We start from the raw sequence: 21,555 nt of genomic DNA on the forward strand, positions 1-21,555 counted from the left end.
CATGGTAAAAAAAAAAGATGCTGGTAAATCCTAACAAAGAAATCTGCATCTGCACTTATAAATGCATTTTTCTTTAAATATACATTTCCTTAAATTTATTAGCAAGAAAATATATTTGTCACACTATCCGACAATAATATAATAATAGAGCTTTTTCAGATGCTCATCACTCTGCACAAAAGCAGAGGGACATGCTCCTGCCTTGTCATTCAAGTGAGAATATTTTGAGTTGAATCTGTAATTCTGGACTCCATTCGTGAGCACTTCTCTGTGGCAATTAGGAGCCTATTACAAGCCATTAGATTGATCAATGTACCTTAAACAATGGGAATGATTTATTTGGTCGAACAAAACGGTCTGCATCTATTGTGATGAGTCTAAGTGGGGGTGCATCCATCAACAAAAGATAAATGATTAATTCAGACCTATTCATTTGGACTCTTTCTACAAAAGCCGGCCTCACTTGCCTCAAATCCAGATTATTAGAGCCTCATTTTCTGCATGTTAAACCAGACAGGCTGCTGGATTGGGTGTGTGTGTGAGTGTTTTTTCTTTTTTTTTTGGTTGTGCCCCTGTGTGCTTTAATTTGTATTTCTGCTCAGGGAAGTTTATTTGAGGACATTTAACTAATTGTTGTAATTTTGTGCGCTCATGTGGCTACACCTGTTTCTCTCCGAGAGGGATGGAGGAAACCATGAGTGCAAGGATGTTATACTTTATTTCTGTGGCTCTAAAGCTGTACATTATTGTCTTACAATTACCTCAGAGGATGCTCATTAAATAGAAAACGTGCAACGTGGAGATCCTCTTACTTTGGATGCCTTACAGGTATTTTAACATTTATTCTGAAATGCAGCAATCAGTGTTTTATTCTCTTCTATTTCCTCAAGAGTCTGTCTGTGTCTCATCTGCCATTTCCATTGTGTTTGTTTTATAGCTTGCACTTTAAGGTTGCAGGTCATTGCTTATCTTGTTGGCAGGTTAATAGAGAGCACAGCAAAGGGAATATAATTGATATACATTAAAGTGCACTGTGAAATAAACTGCTTGACAATAAGCGTTTATTGCTGTAGGAAGTCCATAAAAACAAAAGGGAAATAGCAAAATTGCTCGGACCTGTCAGCATTAGGCAGCAACCCGTGGACGTCTTCAGTCAGACGACTGTCAAGAAAAGGGATTCAAATGTTAATGGAAAGCAGGAAGCTGCTGACAACACAGCCAACCTCTGATACAGATTAACCACGCTTTCAACAGTTCTGTGTAAGACGGATCTTACAGCAGCTCATCGACCTGCATCGATGCTATCGACAGCTAATTTTGGAAGCCCAGGTCAGCCGGCCAGCCTACAGTGTCAACTTTCATTTCCAGAGGCAGCATGGTCTATTTTGGGCGACGGGGAGCAGCCAAAGTGCAGTCCCCTGGCTACATTTGAGTCTTAGCTTAGCTCATTTTCTCTCAATGAATGTGTTTTTGTATTCTCTGAGTTGTTGTGGAAGCCAGTGAAAATTTAACCGAGGGGAATGGCGCCAAAGAAGGTTCACTTAACGGGAATATCTCCATTCATAAACGAGCATGCATTGCAGGTTATGTAACAGCAAGTGCTCCTTCTGACATTTCCACGTTGTCTTTATCAGGGGAAAGGAGATGATGCAAAGCCGCCACCGCTGATTGGAAGATTCGGCACCTCGTTGAAAATAGGGATTGTTGGTCTGCCCAATGTTGGGTGAGTACAGATTTTATTTACATAGAAGGTGTCGCCTCCTCAGCATTCACTCTGCAGGCAGCAGCATGTGCTCTGCCCTCGTCTCAACTATGTCTGCCCTCCATGATACCATAAATATAAATGCATGTAAGCAGAGGATGGTGACTTGTTCCTTTTAAATGTAGCTTTTACACATGGGACGCACTACTCTTTAGAATGAAACAAGCACAACAGACATGAAGCAACAGGATTGTGCTTAAAGCCTCCAAAAATCCTGCTCCTTACGAGCGAGGAGTTTCACCAAGTGTCTGAAACCACATGATCCCTAATAGAAGCGTGTGAGCTGCCCGAACTTTTACTCAATGCTTCAAACTTCACTGTTTGAAGCAGATAGGTGCATTAAAGTGTGAATTTATGAATGTGGGTTTTATTATTACATCAGTTTGGTTTCAATCAGAGAAAATAGTCCCATTGTTCCCAATGTGTCGTGATCCATCTCCATAAGAATAACACAGCATGAGAGCAAGTAAAAATAAACCTGGCACGCTACGTAGAATACAGATCAGACTGTCAAATAGGTGAGGAGCATTAACAAACCCTGTTCATCCATTTAAATACCCACTTATCGCTCATCATCGTGTGCACCGTTCAGGGTCAGGATCAGGGTCAGGGTGCATGACAGCTCTCCGATCACAAGAGGCTCACGTGTAGACAAACACAGTCACAGATCCAAACGTAGGAACCCGAGGTATCACAAAGGGAACACAAGCGCAGGACTTCAGCGTGACACATTGCAGGCCCGTCTCTGCTGTGGATTCAAGAGGTCGCATTACTCTGATACTGACATAGGCCACACAAGGCCGCCAATACAACAGTAGCTATAATGTGCAGGGGATGCTTTGATGTCTCGCAACTAGAAGGACTAAGAGGTAGAAACAAGGATGTGTATGTGTTTATTTAAAGTCTTATTAAAGTGTTTGTCACAAAAATGGAGTAATCAGGGCGCTGGTTTGGCTCGGTGGGTTTAGCAGGCGCCCCGTGTACAGAGGCTACAGTCCTCGATGCAGCGACCGCAGGTTAGACTCCCACCCTCGGCCCTTTGCTGGATGTCCTCCCCCCACTCTCTTCTCCCAATATTTCCTGTCTATCTTGTGAAACGTGTTTGAACTGCGATTTTGCATCTATTTGAACATTTTCCTTAAATATTGTTTTTGTGACAAATGAAGAGACAATCAAGAGTCAACCTGGTCGGACAAATCCGCCTTGTCACCACCCGCCAAGACTTTTAGCACCGTCAGTGGCAGAACGTAATCAGGGCAGATCTAACATGACTTCCTGTTGCCCTGTTTGAAGGCTCACAGTGATTGGTTATGTCCTGATCACCTGACAGGGTCTCACCTATTTAACTTCCTCAAACTGAACTGTAGTCCACAAAGTTCTGAAGATCTGAAGCTTTTGAATGGACTGAAAGGTGGATATTTAGTCACTGGTTATCGATAACGGAGAGTTACATCCGTATAGTTTCTCTTTGTGCTCCTTCACGTGCAGTGTGTCTCCCTTGTTTTGCTAGATTTCAGAGCTTATTGCACAAAGAAGTCTCCAGAGTCTCGTGTTTTCCTTTCTCACCCCGCAGAAACCACAATGCCTTCCTGCTGTAAGCAGAAGAGCTCGCTGAGGTTGAGGCCTGCCACACCGCATTTGTGTCAAAGCACAACTGGTGGACCCTCCTATGGTTTTCTTCGTGAATGAACCGTGCTCACACGCCGCGCCTGCTGTTAGTTGGGCGTAACTGACCGTTCTTCGCACATATGGGAAACTTGAGATTGTGATTCAACCAACCTTGCAGCTATTTCGACACATGTTCTGTTTACTGCTGTTCACTTTGCTCAGAGGCAAAGTTTAGTGCTGTCCGCCTGTTAACCCGTTATTGGGACGTCCTGTTAACAATAGAGAGCATAGCCTCACGACAAACCTCATGTAGACTGACATTAACTCTCTATTGCCTCGTGCTCTATTTAGTTAATATGCCCATATGTGTGTTCTGAAAATATGGGACATTTATAACTCCTTCTCTTCTTCCTCTTTCTCTTCATTTATTCAGAGTGGATCGGTGCTGAGAAACAATCTAACAGCGTCATTATGAGACTGAATTAGGCAGCTTATGTGAGGATAACAAAGATGATTGAGATTAACGAATCGTTCAACCAGCAAATCAAATCATTTATGATCTTCTGATACAATCTGTTGTAATAATAACATTAACAATAAGAATGGTCACACAGTTCAGTAGAAACATAGCTCCGGCTGGCTTACAGCCATGTGCAGCTAACATGTTTTTTTGGCTGTAATCTTAGCAAAGGAAAAACTCTTTTAATCTCCGATAGTCTCTGGTAGAAAGTCGCATTAATTCTATTATTGGCTTGAAAAACCATCATTAATTAAAAGTACTTCCTCAACCCTGAAATCGCAAATGTGAGAGTCATTGCTACATGTTGTTCACAACACCCTGCAGCTTCTTCCAGGAGTCACACAGTCCATCGGAGGTGTTGACTCAGGTTATCAAACAGGCTAAGAAGATGGAGACGAAAACCAACCAAAGAGATCTTACTCATGTATTTTGGAATGAGCGTTTTTTTATTACCTTTTATATTACTGGTGAAGCCTTTGTAAAGACAGGAAGTGTGGGGAGGAGAGAGTGGGGGATGACATGCACCAAATGATCACAGACCGGGAGTCGAGCCTGCCGTCAGTGCGACGAGGACTTTAGCCTCTGTTCATGGGGCGCCTGCTCTACCAAGTGAGCTAAACCAGCGCCCCATTGGTATGACTTTTAACACAAGTATGTTTCAGACATTATGTTTTGGGCCTTTTATGCCAGTATATTATGTTTTATGCCAGTGGAAAGTGTTGGAATGGGGGATGACATGCAGCCGAGGGTGGGAGTCGAGCCTGGGGACTGTAGCCTCTGTACATGGGCTGCTGATTGTGATTGATTGAACATGTTTGTCAAGAATTAAAGCATTAGGGAAGCCTTTCTATATCCCCAAAGCATGATTAAATGCAAGTAGAATCAAGTGTTAGAGGATTAAAGTCTTAATTTAAGCCTGTTTGGGACTTTTTAGACGACTTAAATTGAAAAAAATATACATTTTCACAAATTAATCTTAACTCAAGAGAAGAAATTTAGTCATATGATAGCTCTGTAGGTTTCCAGTATACTCCATTGTACATATTTCTGTCCTTGACGTCCTCAGTTGTCAGTGAAATCCCAGTCCATTCTTTAAGGTGGTATTGATCCCAGTAATGCATATGTGTTTTGTCCCTTTAAAAAAGAGACTCCTCTACCCTACCACTGGAAAAACACGCTAAAACTTCCCAAAACACATCACTTTCTCACTACTGACCAGCATATTACACTCTTAAACACATTTAAAATAGTAGATAACTCATTTTCTGTGTAATTATTTACAGTATTAAAAATATTTGACCACCTAACGATGGTTGTAATGTTACTCTGGATTGTCTTTCCTTCTGTCCCCCAAGGTGACCCGAGAAGAGCCGTCAAGTACGTCAGAGCAACAGTCTGGCTTTCTATAAGGAATTAATGCATGTCCTCCCACAATCTCCAGCAATTTCATGCCTATAGGACTTAACAAACAATAATTTCAATGTGAAGCACTGAGAGAGGGGATAAAGATGGAAAGTCCTGGATTATAGTTAACTGCCGCGCCATTATTACTCTTAGACACTCGCCATTGTCTGTAGATTCTGAAGTACACTTGAGCTTCTTGTGCCGTCGAAAATAAATCTCTCCCTGATCACAACACGGGGCGACGTTCGGCTGATCCCGTTCAGCAGCTGAGACGTAATTTGCCCTTCGATTCGGTGTACAATTGATCTATTATGGGATTATCTGACCTTGTAATTGGGCGTAGTATTTTATGAAGTATTTCTGATTCAAGTGATTCCAGAAGAATAACCTTTTCCTTCCCATGCAGGATGTTAAAAAAAAAAGCCAATGCATGATTTACTGGAGTGTTTCAGGATCATACTATCGAACCATCAGACTCTACGCAGCAGCACTTTCACATGGATTGCCCTCACTGCTGTTTTTTATTTTCAGGAAGTCAACCTTTTTCAACGTGCTGACAAAGAGTCAGGCTGCAGCAGAAAATTTCCCCTTCTGCACCATTGACCCAAATGAAAGCAGAGTGCCCATTCCAGATGAACGCTATGATTTCCTCTGCCAATTCCACAAACCTGCCAGGTATGGGGTCTCGCCGTTCTCCTATTATTCACACTTCAGATCTGTAGTCTCCGCCGCTCCTCCCGCTATAGGTATGAGAAAACATAGAACAATGTTGTTGACATGTAGCTGCCAGTTCTGTGTGATGTGTGATTGCTGCTCACCTCCACGCAGGAAGAGCTGCAGCAGCGTCCTGAACCTCCAACAACTGGTTATCATACACATTCATAGAGGCTGTTAAAGCGGGTTGGATTCAGATTTGCTCTGCTATACTGACAAATTACCAGCAAGATTTCCCCCTTTTTGACTGAAAAGAATTCAAATGTTGAAAAGCACAGAACGCTTCACAAACTAAGCTTTTCAAAGAGCAATACGAATCTCAGCAGCATGCTAGTACTCTGCCCTGGCCTTCTTATGCTCTATACTTTATGGTCTATACGCTAAGTTAAACACATGCAAAACAGATTCTGCTACTATAAATAAATAAATGCACCAGTAACCATAAAAACCGCTTGTGAATGAAAGTGCAATGCAGTTTTACAGCGCTCCAGTCCACCCTGCCTACAGAACCTATAGGAAAAATCCCATTCAAACACCAAAACCAACAATGATTTGATGGTCATACATCTCATTAATGATTGACATGTTCCTTAATTACCTTGGACATGGACCCTGTAGTTTATTTTGAGTCTACCCACATACGCTTTCCGACTGTCATGACTTCTAGAGCAGCAAATGTGGATTAATACGCAACAGAAAATAGTCCCTAAAAAGTGCACCATTCGGGCTTGTTTGAGCAAAATTTGCTAAAGAACTACATTACCCAGCTGTTTTAGGAAATTATTGAGACTTTTTTAAAAATCGAACTGTGTTTAGAGAGCTAAATTTTGAGGCAGAAATAGCCGACTTGAAGCGAGGTAGGGACGTTTTTACTGAACTTGAAGTAATAATCTCAAAGATTTTCATGTAAATAAATGTCTATCGCAGAATGAGGAAACACAATGGTTATAGAGCCTATGGCCCACTGATGAAAGCCTTTGAATATGCAGTATATAGTATTATTATGGACTGGGTGTCTGTGGCGAAATCACAAGCGGCGCCCAGTTAGTGACGCGTTTCCCATCACCCAACAGTGGTTTGTCTGCCAGAGAGGGTAGGCGGAGCTAAGCGGCTGGTTTTCCAGCCTCTGCAAGTGTTGCGAGTAAACGGTAATCTACTATGGCTGAACAAACAAAGAAAAGATCGATGACTACAGATACAACTTCAACAATAAGAAAGAAAAAGAAACAAACTCGACGCTCAGATGAAGGCTAACAGTCTAAAAAGATAAGCGACTTTCAGTGAGGAAACTCAATAGTTACAACCGGAGCCAACCGTGGACGTCACACATGCGACACTGTCTGGATATCTGGGAAGTGTGCTCCAGCAATTACCGTTCATTGTCATAGGTGCCTTAGTGTAAGGCCTGGGTAAGCGTATCTGCTCAAAAACAACTTTCATGTCGGTGCTGTCCATTGCAACAATACAACAATCTATTTGAGTTTAATTGCCACCATCCGGTGCAGTTAGAAGAATACAACATTTGACCAAAGATGTTTTGCAGCACAACGCTATTGTTTTTGTTCAAATGATTTTGATAAATATTTAAAGTTGACCAACGCTGATGTTTTGCTGTTTCGCCATCTCGGCTGCAGCAAAGTCCCGGCGTTCCTTAACGTGGTTGACATCGCCGGCCTGGTGAAAGGTGCTCATGCTGGCCAAGGCCTGGGAAACGCCTTCCTGTCCCACATCAGCGCCTGTGACAGCATCTTCCACCTGACACGTGAGTCACATAGGATTCACTCATGAACAACAGCTCACATTAAACATGTAAACTGTTAAAAACAGCTGCATTGGCAGAATACAGTCCAACTAAATATCTCCAGTAGCAGCTTTTTGAAGGTAAAGGCCTCCGCTATACTAAAGCTTCGCTAGCAGGGCATCTTGTATGTTGGGTGCCAAGATCAACATTACAGTCAGGATCAATGAAGTCAGACCAAACCTCACATTCCTGCTGGGAGGCTCCCAGAATGAGAATCACAGAAGTGGGAAAGTAAAATAGTCTGTGTCTGGTTTAGTCGTCACACAATCAGTAGCATACTCTGAGGTTTGGAAACATTACAGCAGAGCCCAGAAGAAACCCCACATGATATTATAAGATGAGTCCTAAAGCCACTTTTGATTACATTTGGGCAGAATGAAGGTAAGTCGGTGATAAATAAGTTTCCTTAACATTTCTAATAATAAGATGGATGGTAAACAGACATATTCTTAACTTGACAGACTCTTTATCTCACACAGAGATAGAGCCACACTCAAAGGTAATTTAAATACCTGAATTTCTTTACTGATTATGCGCTTTGATCAACTTTCCCACAGTGTGAAAGGAGCTCTGATTAGAGAATGGGTGGCTGCAATCATAGAAAGGTTTAAGATTAAGGCCATTTTCCTATATTGTTCCTCAGCTGTGCCTGTGTATCGCTCACACATGTATTCCTCCTGTTCCAGTACAGTTTTAACTCTTTATAGTGTGTGAGAAAAGGGACTGGAAGACCACCCGCCTTAAGACTGAGTAATGATTTACAGAGTGGACGTGTAAGGGGGCATTAGTGGGACTGTTGTCAGCTCAGTTTTTAATGACTTTTTTTAGTGCGTCTGTTAGTTTCTGTGGCTTCAAGTTGTTTCTGAATCTTTAAAAACAGGTTAAAAATACACACTTTGTTCAGTATTATTGTTAAGTATTTCCTTGAACTCCTGGGCGTTGTAGTTTTTATACAAACTTTCTCAAAACTGAGTAATTCGTATATTTGTTGGGGACTATTTTCAGCTGCAGATTAATATACTTTTGGTGCACTTGTACGTGAGTATTTGCATGTCACCAGAATGTCCAGAATTAATCTGTTCATTTCCACTTTTACATATACTTATTTACACAATGTAACATGTCATTATTGCAACTTATTTTGGTCATATGTATTTTTATAAAGCTCATTGTATACATGGTAAAAAGCACCCAAAGGGCCTTGAATTCGGGCCGAATGTATATGAAGCTCTTCTCCCAAAACCACTTCTTTTGTCTCCGCTCGCACAAAGAAGACAAACATCCTCGACGATCAGAAATAGGAACACGGACAGCTTCTTCTGTGTGTGTGTGTTTACATCTCTCAGCTCAGGCATGCCATTGTTTTCACTCTGGAGAAGGAAACAATGTGGTGTGTTTCACAAGTTAACCATTACACATAGCTGGTTTTGTTTTGTAATTATATCTATCTGGTGTCAGGCAGACTGCAATGCTTAAGCCACCACTTTTATATGGGAGGATTGTGGGCTTGTGGGGGATACCACTTTTTTAGTGTCTCGATTGGTATGGGTTTTTTTTTTTTGGTCTGAATTAGTAGAAGATGCAACAGAGAGAAGCTCAGCGTCAGTAACAAACTCAGGATTAAATGTCCACTGAGGCACATACGAGGCAGCGATTCACTTCAGTATGAAGTTCTTTGAGGTCGTAAGATCGTCTGTGTCTTCCATGTACAAACATAAACCCTCCCCGGGCCTGCCCTTTTCTTACTACCCATGAATACACATTTACCTGGCGCCCCAACTTCCCTGTTCCTTCAAAATAAAAGCATAAAGAATTACTCAAATTGGCTTTATATGTAAAAACAAATGAATGAATGAATAAATAAATGTTGGATTATCAAATATTACAAAACAATTTGTGATTGTGTGATTGTTGGTGCAAACTGAGGACACAAGATATACCCTGAAACTGATGAATTTAAGCCTATAAAATCCGTCTTTTTCTTTTTGAATAGATTTAACATTTTCCAGAGCGTAGCCTAACTGGATTTCCCTCTATATCTCCAAATTCCCTCAGTAATGTGCAAATCCTGAGTATTTTTCAGCCCCTCCTAACTTGGGAAAGCATGTTTAAATAGGATTTGCTTTCTATAAGACCTTCCAAAAGCTATCAAAGCGTTCAGTGACAGCCGTAAAGCTGATTCTCTTGAACGCCCGGTGTTCCCCGGTCTCATAATAAAACAGTTTGCAGGCTAAGCGTTCCCAGCGCCTCTGAGTGACTGGAACGCGTCTGGCTCGTCGCTGTCTGAGACGACACACCGACATGTTCTCCTTCATCTGCTCTTGTGTTCCCCGCTCGCTGCTCTGCCAGCTCACCTGGCCTTATTCCCACATGTTTGCTTTCCAGCAATTAGATGTTTGAATGCTCACACAGAGGCCCCGCTTCGCTGCAGGAACGCTCTGGTTCACTTCTAATGAAGACTTATTTACGGTCGCAGGGTCCTCAGTAAGAATGTAGCCTTAAGTTACTGCGGTATTGAACATTTGCTCTTTAGGGACCGGCTGTGGTTGTGGGCAGCCGGTTGGAAAGGAGCTGTTATTTTTGGCGGAGCGTCTCTTCTCTCTCTGTGATATTCATGCTTTCAGCACCTGAACTCCTGGTTAAGTTAAAGCTCTTCCCTCTCCTCCCCTACTGCAAGATGTAGAAACAAAAAAGTGATCAGTTCACAGAATAATGGTCGTAGTTTTAGGGAAATAAACTTCACTTACATGAGATGTGAGCTGCAGAGCTCTTACAGTGCTGTGATGTAATGCTGAAACATTTCGTCTATTTTTCAATGTCAATTGAAAATTACTAAGGACAAAAAGCACAAACATCTGATGGTTCTACTTTGTAGTCTTTTAGTCGCACATTATCATCACACTATCTTCCATCTTTGAGCTTCAGACCGTTTTTCAGACTGAACGAGACTTTTAAAGACGTATTCTGATTGGTTAATTATGGCATTCCAAGGTCTGCTATCCGTTGCTATGAAGAACAGACTGTTGCTAGGGATGTGGCTCTAATCAAACAATCCAGAGGACTAACTCTAATCATAACAATCCGCCGAAAGAAGTCCGGTAAATTTGACGTTGGTCTGTTTACAGAGGGAAGAAGAAGAGAGGAAAACAGCGTCGAGAAAGCAATAAAGGTTAAAAGACGCAAAAACTGTCACAAAGTAAACATTAAACTGAACACAGTGTGGGATACGACGGTGTTTAAAGATGGAAAATAAAATGTCAACAGACTCTGACAGTGACGAGACAGAAAACCTCATTCGGGGGCTGTTACCGTTGCTATGGACGCAGCTCTCACTGTGAATGTAACAAACTCTTTTTAAAGGGAAATAGAATCATTTTTAATTAAGCAGGTTGTTACAGCGGAGGAACCCTTCAGGGTGAGCAGGACTCTTGTCTCTCGTTCCATTCCGCTGTAACAACCTGCTCACTATACATTATCCCTAACATGTTATGCATTTATTCATCATGGGTGTGCGGCATGACCGTAGCATTTAATGCTAATGACAACACCACAATTGTTGCTACCTTATTGTCATTCAGCGGGGCACCCAGAGTTCTGCTTAATACAGCACCATAAAGTAGTGCCATGGTTTTGTTGTTCCTGTATTTGCTTTAGAAAACATCCCCATAAAACACCACATGTGACTGTAATGCAGCTGTACTACACTATAATGAAAGTCAGCAGCTTAGGCCTTTTATTCTCCTGTGCACGTTTATGATTCATGAAAAGGAACTGTTTTTTGTTAACTGCTTCTAACAATGCTTACAGCTGAGCTTTAGTTGCTATGTGTTAGTTTGTGTATTAAAAGATACGTCAAACACTGTGGTGATGTTTTTGGTGTGGGGCTAATCTGATCAAATCAAAGTTGACAACCAAGACGTCTCTCCAGAAGTTTGTCGACCGCTAAACAATTTAAAGATATCACCGGCTGCTTCCCCGTGTATTATCACTACCTGATGAATATCCAGATCTGAAGATAAACAGAGATGAAATGAGGTCACTTTGCCGCTGCATGTAGGTCACTGTATCCGGTTTGTGTACGTCAGCTTGTATTCCTCTAATCGTGAACAAACCAAACTGATTGTTTAGCTCCAGGCGTTAAAACCAACTGGATTGACTCTTCAGACAGAGATGATTTACGGCCGACCTGCCTCCTCACTGACGCCAGTGATGGCTGCTCTCCAGGATTTCTGTCTTATCACTCAACGACTCACAAACTCTGAAGACTTGACAAACATCCAACACACCTTGCCCAGCCCACTGACTTCTCTGAGTGTCTGAACTAATGAATGAATTTCTCAGCAGCTCAGTCGCTTAACCAGTTATTGTGTCGGCACGATCATTTAATTAAACAACTGTAAATATTAGAAACATGATTTTTATATTTGATGGATAGACTGTTGACATGTGTCCTACAAAGAAAGTCTAAATAACATCCTTTAAAAAGGTACTGCAGGTTTTTAGCACATGTAAATCAAACAGGGATTAATAATGAATTTATTTGGCACTATTTTTAGCAGTGGATGAATTCATATTTGGGGAACAGCAGCAGTACGATGTCAGTACAGGGCCATGTTTGAAGATCTATGACAGGAATATGCTGTTGTACATCCAGCACAAGGCAATACATATTAAAGATCTATTCATTATTGTTTTTAGTGTTTTTATGGTGTTTTGTTGACAATTACAAATGACAGATTCATCCTTTAAACTGTGCGGAACATTTAGATTAGCTTAGCTTAGCTCACTACATGGATGTCTATAGGATCTATTAGCATATATTTCATAGTAGGGACATAAACAATACATTCCAGTGATGGTAGTTTAATTGGCTGTTCTTATTAGCTTAGCATTAGCACCCTTTCCCCCGCAGTTTAGCTTGCATACAAAACGATTTAAAGCTACTGTGAGGAGCTTTCAGTTTGGCGCCCCCTGTGCACAAAGCTTTATGCAAACAGGATGGTGTAAATGGAATAGCACTTCCCGTCTTGCAACCACTCAAATCACTTTTACACTACATGTCACATCCACCTTTTCACACTCACACATGGATGGCAGAGGCTGCTACGTTAAGTGCCCAACTGTCAATAAGTCTTCACATTCACACACTGTTGGCTGCGCCACCGGGAGCAATTCGGGGTTCAGTGTCTTGCCCAAGGACACTGCAACATGTAGACAGAGGGAGCTGGGGATCGAACCTTGAACCTTCCAGTTGATGCAGAAGTAGTGTTAATGATGGAAGATTTAAACTCGTTTTTTTAACAGTCAAACTTACTTTTCACTGTGAATCTTTTCAGTGGAAAATGTAAACAAAAGCACTTCAGGTGTGCGTGCTGTAAATCGTTACGTCTGAACCAGTTCTACCTCACAGTAGACTTAACTACTGTTGGAACAAAGTATAACGTCTATTTGACAAAAAATGGCTTTAAAGCTCCTTTGAGGAGTTTTTCACTGGTTATGAAACAGACTGAAATTTATTCAGATGTCTCTATATGAGCTACAAAAACAAACCAGACCATCAGCGACAACATTCGTTATTTCTATATAGTTATTTTTAATGCCTGAAACGGCTGGTGTCAGACAAAGGGATTAACTGCACGCTGCCTTTGTTTACATTTTGCAGGGTAAACATTTAAAGTGAGTGATACATGTGACTGTTAAAAGAAAGCAGTCTAAAAAAACCACTTAAGCATGTTCAGGACAAAATCAGTAAAGAGATAAGAGGTACAGCTTTGTCCACAGGGGGCGCCAAAATCAACGCAAGCGGAAGGTTCCTCACAGGAGCTTTAAATCCCCAGAAAGCCGGTAATAAACGTTGATTTCTGCAAAGGACCCATGAAAACAACGACATTTTTATGAACCTAATAACCTACGATGAAAATAAAATAACAAACGGAAAGTTTTGAGTCAAGGCAAAAAAAGAATTATTTGTTTTAATTATGTTTGTTAATGTGGTGCACTTTATTGTGAAGGCTTTGGCTTTTAAAACAAACAGCAAAAACATATAAAAACAACAATTTATATGGTTGTACTCTTGAAAGCTTTAAAGCTAGAATGCTGTAGCATATATGTGAGATTTACTGTATCCGACACTTGTTTATCGTCCACTCTGTTGTAGCAAATTATACTGGTTTTTAAGGAGCAGGCGACCAACCTCCCACACCATACTTTGACCAAAGCACACTTTGTTGAACAGTCTCAGCTGGGTCCGAGCACTTGCCGTACTTTTTATGTCTTGCATTAAAAATCAGTGAGGAAAAAAAAGCTGCCCTGTGTTGTGTGTGGCTCTTTTATGTCAGTTGTTGTTTTAAACGATACTGTAGTTGTAAATGTGAGTCGTCCAGCTGTGGGGATCCTGTGTTCGGGCCTGTGTTGAGGTGCTGTCACAGCATTTAAATGAGCATTTTGCTCCGAGCGAGAATGAAGAGTTTTCGTCGGCCTCCACTCATCGTGCATGATTAGAGAGAAACGTCTCCCCATCTTGACTGGAGATCGCCACAGCTCCGGCTCACATGCTCGGTGATTGAAGGTCGCAATATTTTGAATTCTAATGGGGGCTGCGAGATGAATTGCCTGAAATAGACTGTAGACTCTTCCTGCTTCCTCCTCGTGGCCCCCCTCGCCTGTCCGCCGTGAAAAGAACCACCGGGAAACGGCGAGGCCCGATGATCATAGAATTATTGGACGGTGATTCTAAACCCTTCAAAGAGGAGTTGCTATGGAGATCTCGCTCCAAACTGTGAAATGATTCACCTTTGAAAGGCTGAAGGGCCTGAAAGCTGAACACATCATTGTTCAGGTGGCGGTTGGTTAGGAAATTGCCGGTGCCTGTGCAATCAGCAGCACTATAGCAGTTAAGGATCTAAAAAGGTTTGTTCTCTGAATGATGTGGGACAACAGTGGTGTGCATATGTCGGCTCCTTTCAATCAAGGCCCTGTGCTGCTCTGCGCTTAAACAAAATACAGGAAGGACGCAGGTTAAGCTAATGATAAGGGAATTAACACTGTTGTTTCTGCCCTCTGCAGTGACTCTTTAACTGCACACAGATCAGGCTTGTCTGAACATCTCCACCCTGACATGCAGTTTTTTTCCCCCATCGGTGATATCAAACATGGTGGAAAGATACTCGCTGACACTTCTGATACTCACACGATTGAACACTGTGATTTCCCTGTGATCTATTATGAAAGATGGGATCGTGTAGAAAACATGAGTGTACCTCTAAAGGGGCTCAAACCCTCATTTTCTGCAGTCAAAGCTGCACATATAATTGACACATGCAAAGAAACAAGGCTGAATGTGCCACAAACTCTGTTACAGAAGCAGAGAACTACAAATTGCAGTCAATCTCACGTATCCCCCAAAATGAATGTCAAGACGATATTCCTTGAATGAACATAAATACTCTTGTGTGCGTTGCCAGTGTTTTTTTATGCCGGGAAGACATCCATAATGTGCTTTTCCTGACAGACTCATAAAATAGCTTTTACTGCTCTGAATACCAGGAGAATTGCGGCACTGACTTTGCATGAACATTTTAAAAGCGGCGCGAGGAATGCAAGTTCTTTAGATGTGCTCTTACCCCGTCTTGCATGTGAAAACCTGCACAGGAAGTTAAAAGTCAATGAATACTGTAATTTAGCTGAATTATGTTGACCACATATCCTCCCAGGTAGCAGCATCAGAGGAAGCAGCTCAATCAGTATTGATCTTAGCTTGACTCAGATGACTGCTTGTCTGTGGAGCTGACAGCAAAGTAATGATGGAAGATAGCTGGCGCTCGCTGGGTGTTTTCAGGTGTTATACTTGTACTACCTGAAAATGGGCTGCTAATTTGTTTTAAACTAAAGAATCTGCTCTGCGATTTAGCATCATGAGGTTAATGAAAATGTTGTTCATTTATAAATGTCAGTTCATGGACTTTTATTTTCTCAGAGCCCAGTGTAAGTCCATCATTTTCCAGAGATTAGCCTGATCCCTAATCAGGCCATTGAACAGCGCTCGCCCTCTGCAGACTAATCCTTTTGTTCTGCTGATACAGGAGCACCTGTTAATAGTGTCTTCAAAACATACGCCGTTTGAAATGAAGCAGTAAAATTGAAATCGTAACACAGACCTGACTCCTGAAACCTCTCCAACCTCTTTCTTCTTCTATTTCTGCGTGTTTTTACTGTCTTGCATGTGGCTTTGTGTGGCGCCGCAGCCTCATAAGAGCTGTCTTCACAGAGCCAGTTCTTAAAGGACTAATTGTGGAGATTGCCCCCTCAGATTTCTCTCCCTCTCTCTCTTTCACCTCGTGCATTTGTTCTCCGGCTCTAAGCCTTGAATGGGACGTCGGTAAAGTAGATGTGAATGTTAAATTAGGCGAAATTAATTAAAGCAAATTACTTTGGAATACGTGGCAGTCAGAGGAGAGTGTCAGCTGATGACTAAATAGTGAGTGATCAGCTGCTCCTGCGCTTTGAAAGGCGCGCTGAAATTTTGATTTATCAGCTTTTTAATAGGGATCTTTAACATGTAGTTTTCTTATCTAAAAAAGTAAGAAATATGTTGTGAAATAAATCACCCTCACATAAAGTGTTTTCAATAAATAGCCTTTAATTCTTACCGTTATTTATTCCAATCATTTCCTGGTTGTTTACCATGTTTTAAACCTCTCCACTCCTAATAAATATGCACTACATTGAACAACAGCCTTGCATGCATTCACCATCTGAATCACGCAACTGTACATGGTAATTGTTTATAATGTATGTATATTCCTGCAGCTAACAAAATGATTACATTGCATTATATTTCCCCAGTTCACGCAGACACAATAGCAAATTTTCATTCCAATCAGTGCTGAACAGCGAGCTGCTAAATTGGAGCAGCAAAACAATAATTCCACTGATTAGCCCCTTTCTGTGTGGCGTAAGTGAACTGTTTATACTGTGGAGTACCTCTGCAAGAGGAGAGGAACCAAAACAGCCTGATTAGGCAAAGAGTAATTGGATAAGTTCATTTCAGCATGAGGACAACGACGCACAGGATGACAGCTTGCACAAAAGTCTGCAGCTTCTGGTGACTTGCATGAGTAATAAGGCCGCTGGTGCAGTTTTTTAGGTAGTCTGTCATCTTGTTGGTGTTTGGATGTGACTGATGAGTGATGCTTGATTGTAAGAGAGCTGTTTAGTTTCATAGGAAATCAGGTGCTTATTCCTACTTAACCCAGAAGAAGAATAAGATATGATATTCTGTGTTGAGGTTGAGGGGATTCATATTGGTTCACTTAAAGAGGGGGAAGTCTGCTGTTTCACATTTTAAGACATATATGTATATAGCCTATATATATAATGTTATAATGTTGGATGTCCAGACTAAACGTGGGTGAAGTTTAAAATCCGTCGGTAAAAGTATGTTGGCATAATCCCCAGGCTTCTCAGCTCAGTCTGCAGGCTGCTGTGAATGCCAGGTTTCACACAGTTTTTTCTACACACTGCACTTTGTGACGTCACAAAGGGGCGGGGTTTCTTAAAGGGACAGAGCTGACGTCGTTTCAGGCAGAGGCTGTATGAGAGCCTGCACAGAGCACCAGTGTGAGTTTTTTTTAACTGTAAATTATGCTAAGCTACTCCACAGGTGTTACAGAGGGAAATATGAAGCTTGACATTAGCATAATCCCCCCCCCCCCCCCCCTTTAAAATGAAGCGACTGTTTGTTAATGAAAGAGTTTACAGCTAAGCTAAAGCTACTCTGTTAGCCTCACTCAAATACAGCACACTGTTGCTAATTGTAGGCTAACTGCTAACATCAGCATGCTAACATGCTAGCTATTACAGTGCATCCAATGGGGAACATGAACGGCTACAGAATTAAAGGAAAAGCATCTAAAAGCTGTGAAAATGTTTCACTCAAAACCACAAAAATCGACTAGGAAATGCTCTGAAGATTTTGCAATTCATCCTCCAGGGATCTTGAACGCCTCTACGACGTATTACGGCAATGCGTCCAACAGTCATCCTGAGTCATTCACTGAAAATGTAAACCTGCAACAGTGACTGATTAGGGGCGAGGCAGTGGACGACATAAATGTTGAGACTGTCCAAACTTTTTGCCTGAATCATTCTCAGGTATGTCGTTTCCCATCATGATATACTGTATATACGTACGTTAATGAATCATCAATATTTTCTGTATGTATCACTGTTAGAACTTGTTGAGAAATACGGTGACAGCTTCATGAGAATCTCCTCAGTGATGTAATTACCTCTCAGGGCCTCACCTGTCATCAGACCTTCACTGCTCAAGCGTCAGCACATGAATATGGATCGCTGTAACGTTAAGTGACTCACCGTGCACATTCCAAACGTGTCCCTCAACACAGCCATACTTAAAGGTATCTCTCACCTGACATCCACTTCCCTGTTGAATGACATGGCATTCCCATTATGCCACAGTGTGGAAACTCACCAGTAACTGTTATTGATTGATTTACAAACATGTGTGACGCGATATTCCAAATCCAACTATACACAACATGTGCTCAAGTACTTTAGGTATAAATTTGAGGTACTTATACTTTACTTGAGTATTTTAATTTCCTGCTACTTTACTTATTTTTTTCTCCATTATTTTTATGCTTTTAAAGATAAAACATATTGACATTATAAAAAAAAGGAGCCTATCCCATTTGTCATTTGGCGTGAGGTGGGGTACATCCTGGACTGATCGCCAGTCAGTCAGAGGGCTGACACAAAGAGACAGACAACCTTTACTTTTAACTAATAATATATAATAAAAATAAAACAGACTTTGCATTTGCAGTATACAGTATTATTACAGACTGTGTGTCTGTGGGACAAAAATCTCAAGCGGCGCCCAGTTAGTGACGTGTTTTCCATCAGCCTGCAGTGGTTGGTCTGCCAGAGAGGGTAGGCGGAGCTAAGCAGCTGCTTTTCCGCTCTCTGCAGGTGTTGCGGGTAAACAGTAATCTACTATGGCTGAGCTAACAAAGAAAAGATGGATGACTACAGATACAACTTCAAAAATAAGTGAAAATCCAAAGAAAAAGAAACAAATACGACGCTCAGATGAAGGCAAACAGTCTAAAAAGGAAAGCAACCGTCAACGAGGAAAATCAAGAGTTACAACCGTAACAAAGGGAGCCAACCGTGGACGTCACACATGCAACACTGTCTGGATATCTGGGAAGCATGCTCTCGCAATAACTGTTTATCCCCATAGGTGCCGCCAAAGAGAACAAAACTTAAAGTGACATTATCAATACAGGATGTTAACGTTAAGAGGGTTTTTCTTCCATTGCAGCATTCCTACTCTTAATATTTGTCAAATGAAGTTCAATCAAATCTGCTCATGATATGCAACCTTGGCTGTGTTAATATGAATTAAACCATGTTGAATCCAGATTTTAGCCGTATTTGTTGTTATTAGTGAGATGTAGGAGTCGTTTCCGGGGCAATGCGCACACATGAATAAAGAGGGCGGAGCTTCTGAAGGAATACTTCCTCCACAATCATACTGCGCCTTTAAAGTGCCTGTGAGAAACTTTGGGTTTGTGTTGATTTTGGCGCCCCCTGTGGACAAAGCCATACATCTTATGTCTTTGCTGATTTTGTCCTGTACATGCTATAGTGGTGGTTAGAAAAAAAAAAGTCATATGTATCACTCACTTTAAATGTCTGCCCTTAAAAATGTCAACAAAGGCAGCATCCAGTTAATCGCTTCATCTAACACCTACCCCCCGCCAGCAGTTTCAGGCATTAAAAATAACTATATAGAAATAATCAATGTTGCCGCTGATGGTCTGGTTTGTTTTTGTAGCTCATATAGAGTCATCAGAATAAATTTCAGTCTGTTTCATAACCAGTGAAAAACTCCTCACAGGAGCTTTAAAGTGAAGCATCTGAACACAACAAGTTGCTCTAATCCCACTTTTATTTGTGCTGATAATAAAAACAAACACATTGTATTGGCTGGAAATTAATGATCATATTGCAGTCCACTCCAGTTGCAACCAGTAATATTAAAGGCTGCCACTCTCATGTGACAGATGTACCCCGCTCCCTCCCCCCTCCCTTCCCCCTGATCTCTGCTGGAGAATCAGGAGTCCTTAAGGCGGCTGCTGGCTAAATGGTCTGCTTCAGAGCCTCATTACCTAATCACCAGCACAGCACCGGCTAACACGCGCATGATTAGAGGGAGGACTGTCATCCATCGTGTACGAATGTTGACATTTTTTCTCTTAAATCAGTTTTGTTTATTCCTCACACTCTTTTTACTTAATAGTTTTAAGACATCGGGGGTACAAAATGCATGACCAGACACTCCCAGCTTCATGCAGATTGACAAGACAAGCCTGTTGTGTTGCACTTAAAGCCAATTTAAGTGGAACTTACTTTGACACTGTGAGCTGCTTTCTTACAGCTCTGACACTTAGAAGCAGAAAAGAGGGATTAAATGTATTCCTGAGTATTTTATTGTATTTGTTTTGACTTCCCTGCGACTCCCACTGTGCTTTTTCATGTGGATGTTTATTTTTCCCATATTCTCTGCGAAAAGCTAATGATTTTTGGGGCTAAATCTAATCACTGCTTCACATTCGATCCCAGGAAGTCGATGCCATCGATTGCATGGCTCTGATTCTTTTTGATTCATGTGTTCATGTAAGTGTTGACTCTAATACCGATTCTCCGCCTGTGCGTGTCTGCGCCCTGTCCCCGCAGGTGCCTTTGAGGATGAGGATATCATCCATGTGGAGGGGACGGTGGACCCGGTGAGGGATATGGAGATCATCCACGAGGAGCTGCGGCTGAAGGACGAGGAGATGATCGGCCCCATTATTGACAAGCTGGAGAAGACGGCCATTAGAGGCGGTGACAAGAAACTCAAACCAGAATACGTGAGTCAATGTCCCAGCAGGCCCTTTGCTCCCCCTCACAGCACGGCACAAATAATAACCCTCCCACACATGGCAGAGGAGAAAAAAAAGTATGTTTTTTTTAATCTCCCTCCAATAGGTCTCACCCCTCCCCCTCCTGCCCCATTTTTTCCCTGTTCTGAGATTGAAAGTGATCAGGGGTCAGGGGTTTTCTGCTGTAGAAATCATTAATAGAGAGTTACTTATTCAGCTGCTGACCCCGGGTCACAGCACCGGGCTAATGAAAGTGTTTCCACACAGCTCTTTTCATCTAAAGTAATACTCAAATCATGGCACAGCTCTTGCTCATGCTCGTACACCTACAGCAGCTCGGGAAATTGTATAAGGCCATACAGCGGGTGACACATATGCCTATACGCGCTATGAATACCATAAATGTTTAGAATATTCTCTGACGGAGGATTCATGGCGAGGTGCAGGGCCAAACGCAGGGTGAGATCAGAGAAAGAAACCCACATCTTGAATGTCAGATCACAACGTATGTGGACGCGCGCGCTAAGGTGGACATATTGTTACGGTAATGAGGCTGAGCGGCAAACATTAGTAATGATTTGGTTGTAAATGTCTCACGATGCCCTTCCATCACCGGAGCAGGATGCACCGAGGGGATCTGGCCTTTCACTCGGAGCGGCGTGCCCAATTTTCAGACCCAGACACACCGAGGCTCTGACCACTCATTACGCTAACGAGAGGGGCTTTTTCACCTGCTGCACAGGCCCTGTGTTTGGTTGGTTCCCCTCACACTAAACCCCCTCCCTCCTTTACA

The 21,555-nt window shown here is 41.9% G+C and overlaps 1 protein-coding gene across 2 annotated transcripts in view; it reads left to right on the top strand.

The window, feature by feature from the left end:
* Positions 1-1,444: 1,444 nt before the first annotated feature.
* LOC138592308 (obg-like ATPase 1) overlaps positions 1,445-21,555 on the top strand; it is a 44,770-nt gene continuing 24,659 nt past the window's right edge. The window contains exons 1-5 of one of the 2 annotated variants that reach the window (XM_069663062.1): positions 1,445-1,535; positions 1,635-1,723; positions 5,826-5,969; positions 7,643-7,770; positions 20,575-20,750. In XM_069663062.1, coding sequence (XP_069519163.1) covers positions 1,521-1,535; positions 1,635-1,723; positions 5,826-5,969; positions 7,643-7,770; positions 20,575-20,750 — 552 coding nt within the window. In that variant the 5' untranslated portion in view covers positions 1,445-1,520. Of the gene's footprint in view, positions 1,536-1,634; positions 1,724-5,825; positions 5,970-7,642; positions 7,771-20,574; positions 20,751-21,555 lie in introns of those variants that run through there. The other variant, XM_069663063.1, reaches the window with a different exon arrangement.

This window comes from Semicossyphus pulcher, unplaced genomic scaffold (assembly GCF_022749685.1).
Source record: "Semicossyphus pulcher isolate SPU_LCO1_2020_fin unplaced genomic scaffold, fSemPul1.0.p SCAF_15, whole genome shotgun sequence".
NCBI classification, from domain to species: domain Eukaryota; kingdom Metazoa; phylum Chordata; class Actinopteri; order Labriformes; family Labridae; genus Semicossyphus; species Semicossyphus pulcher.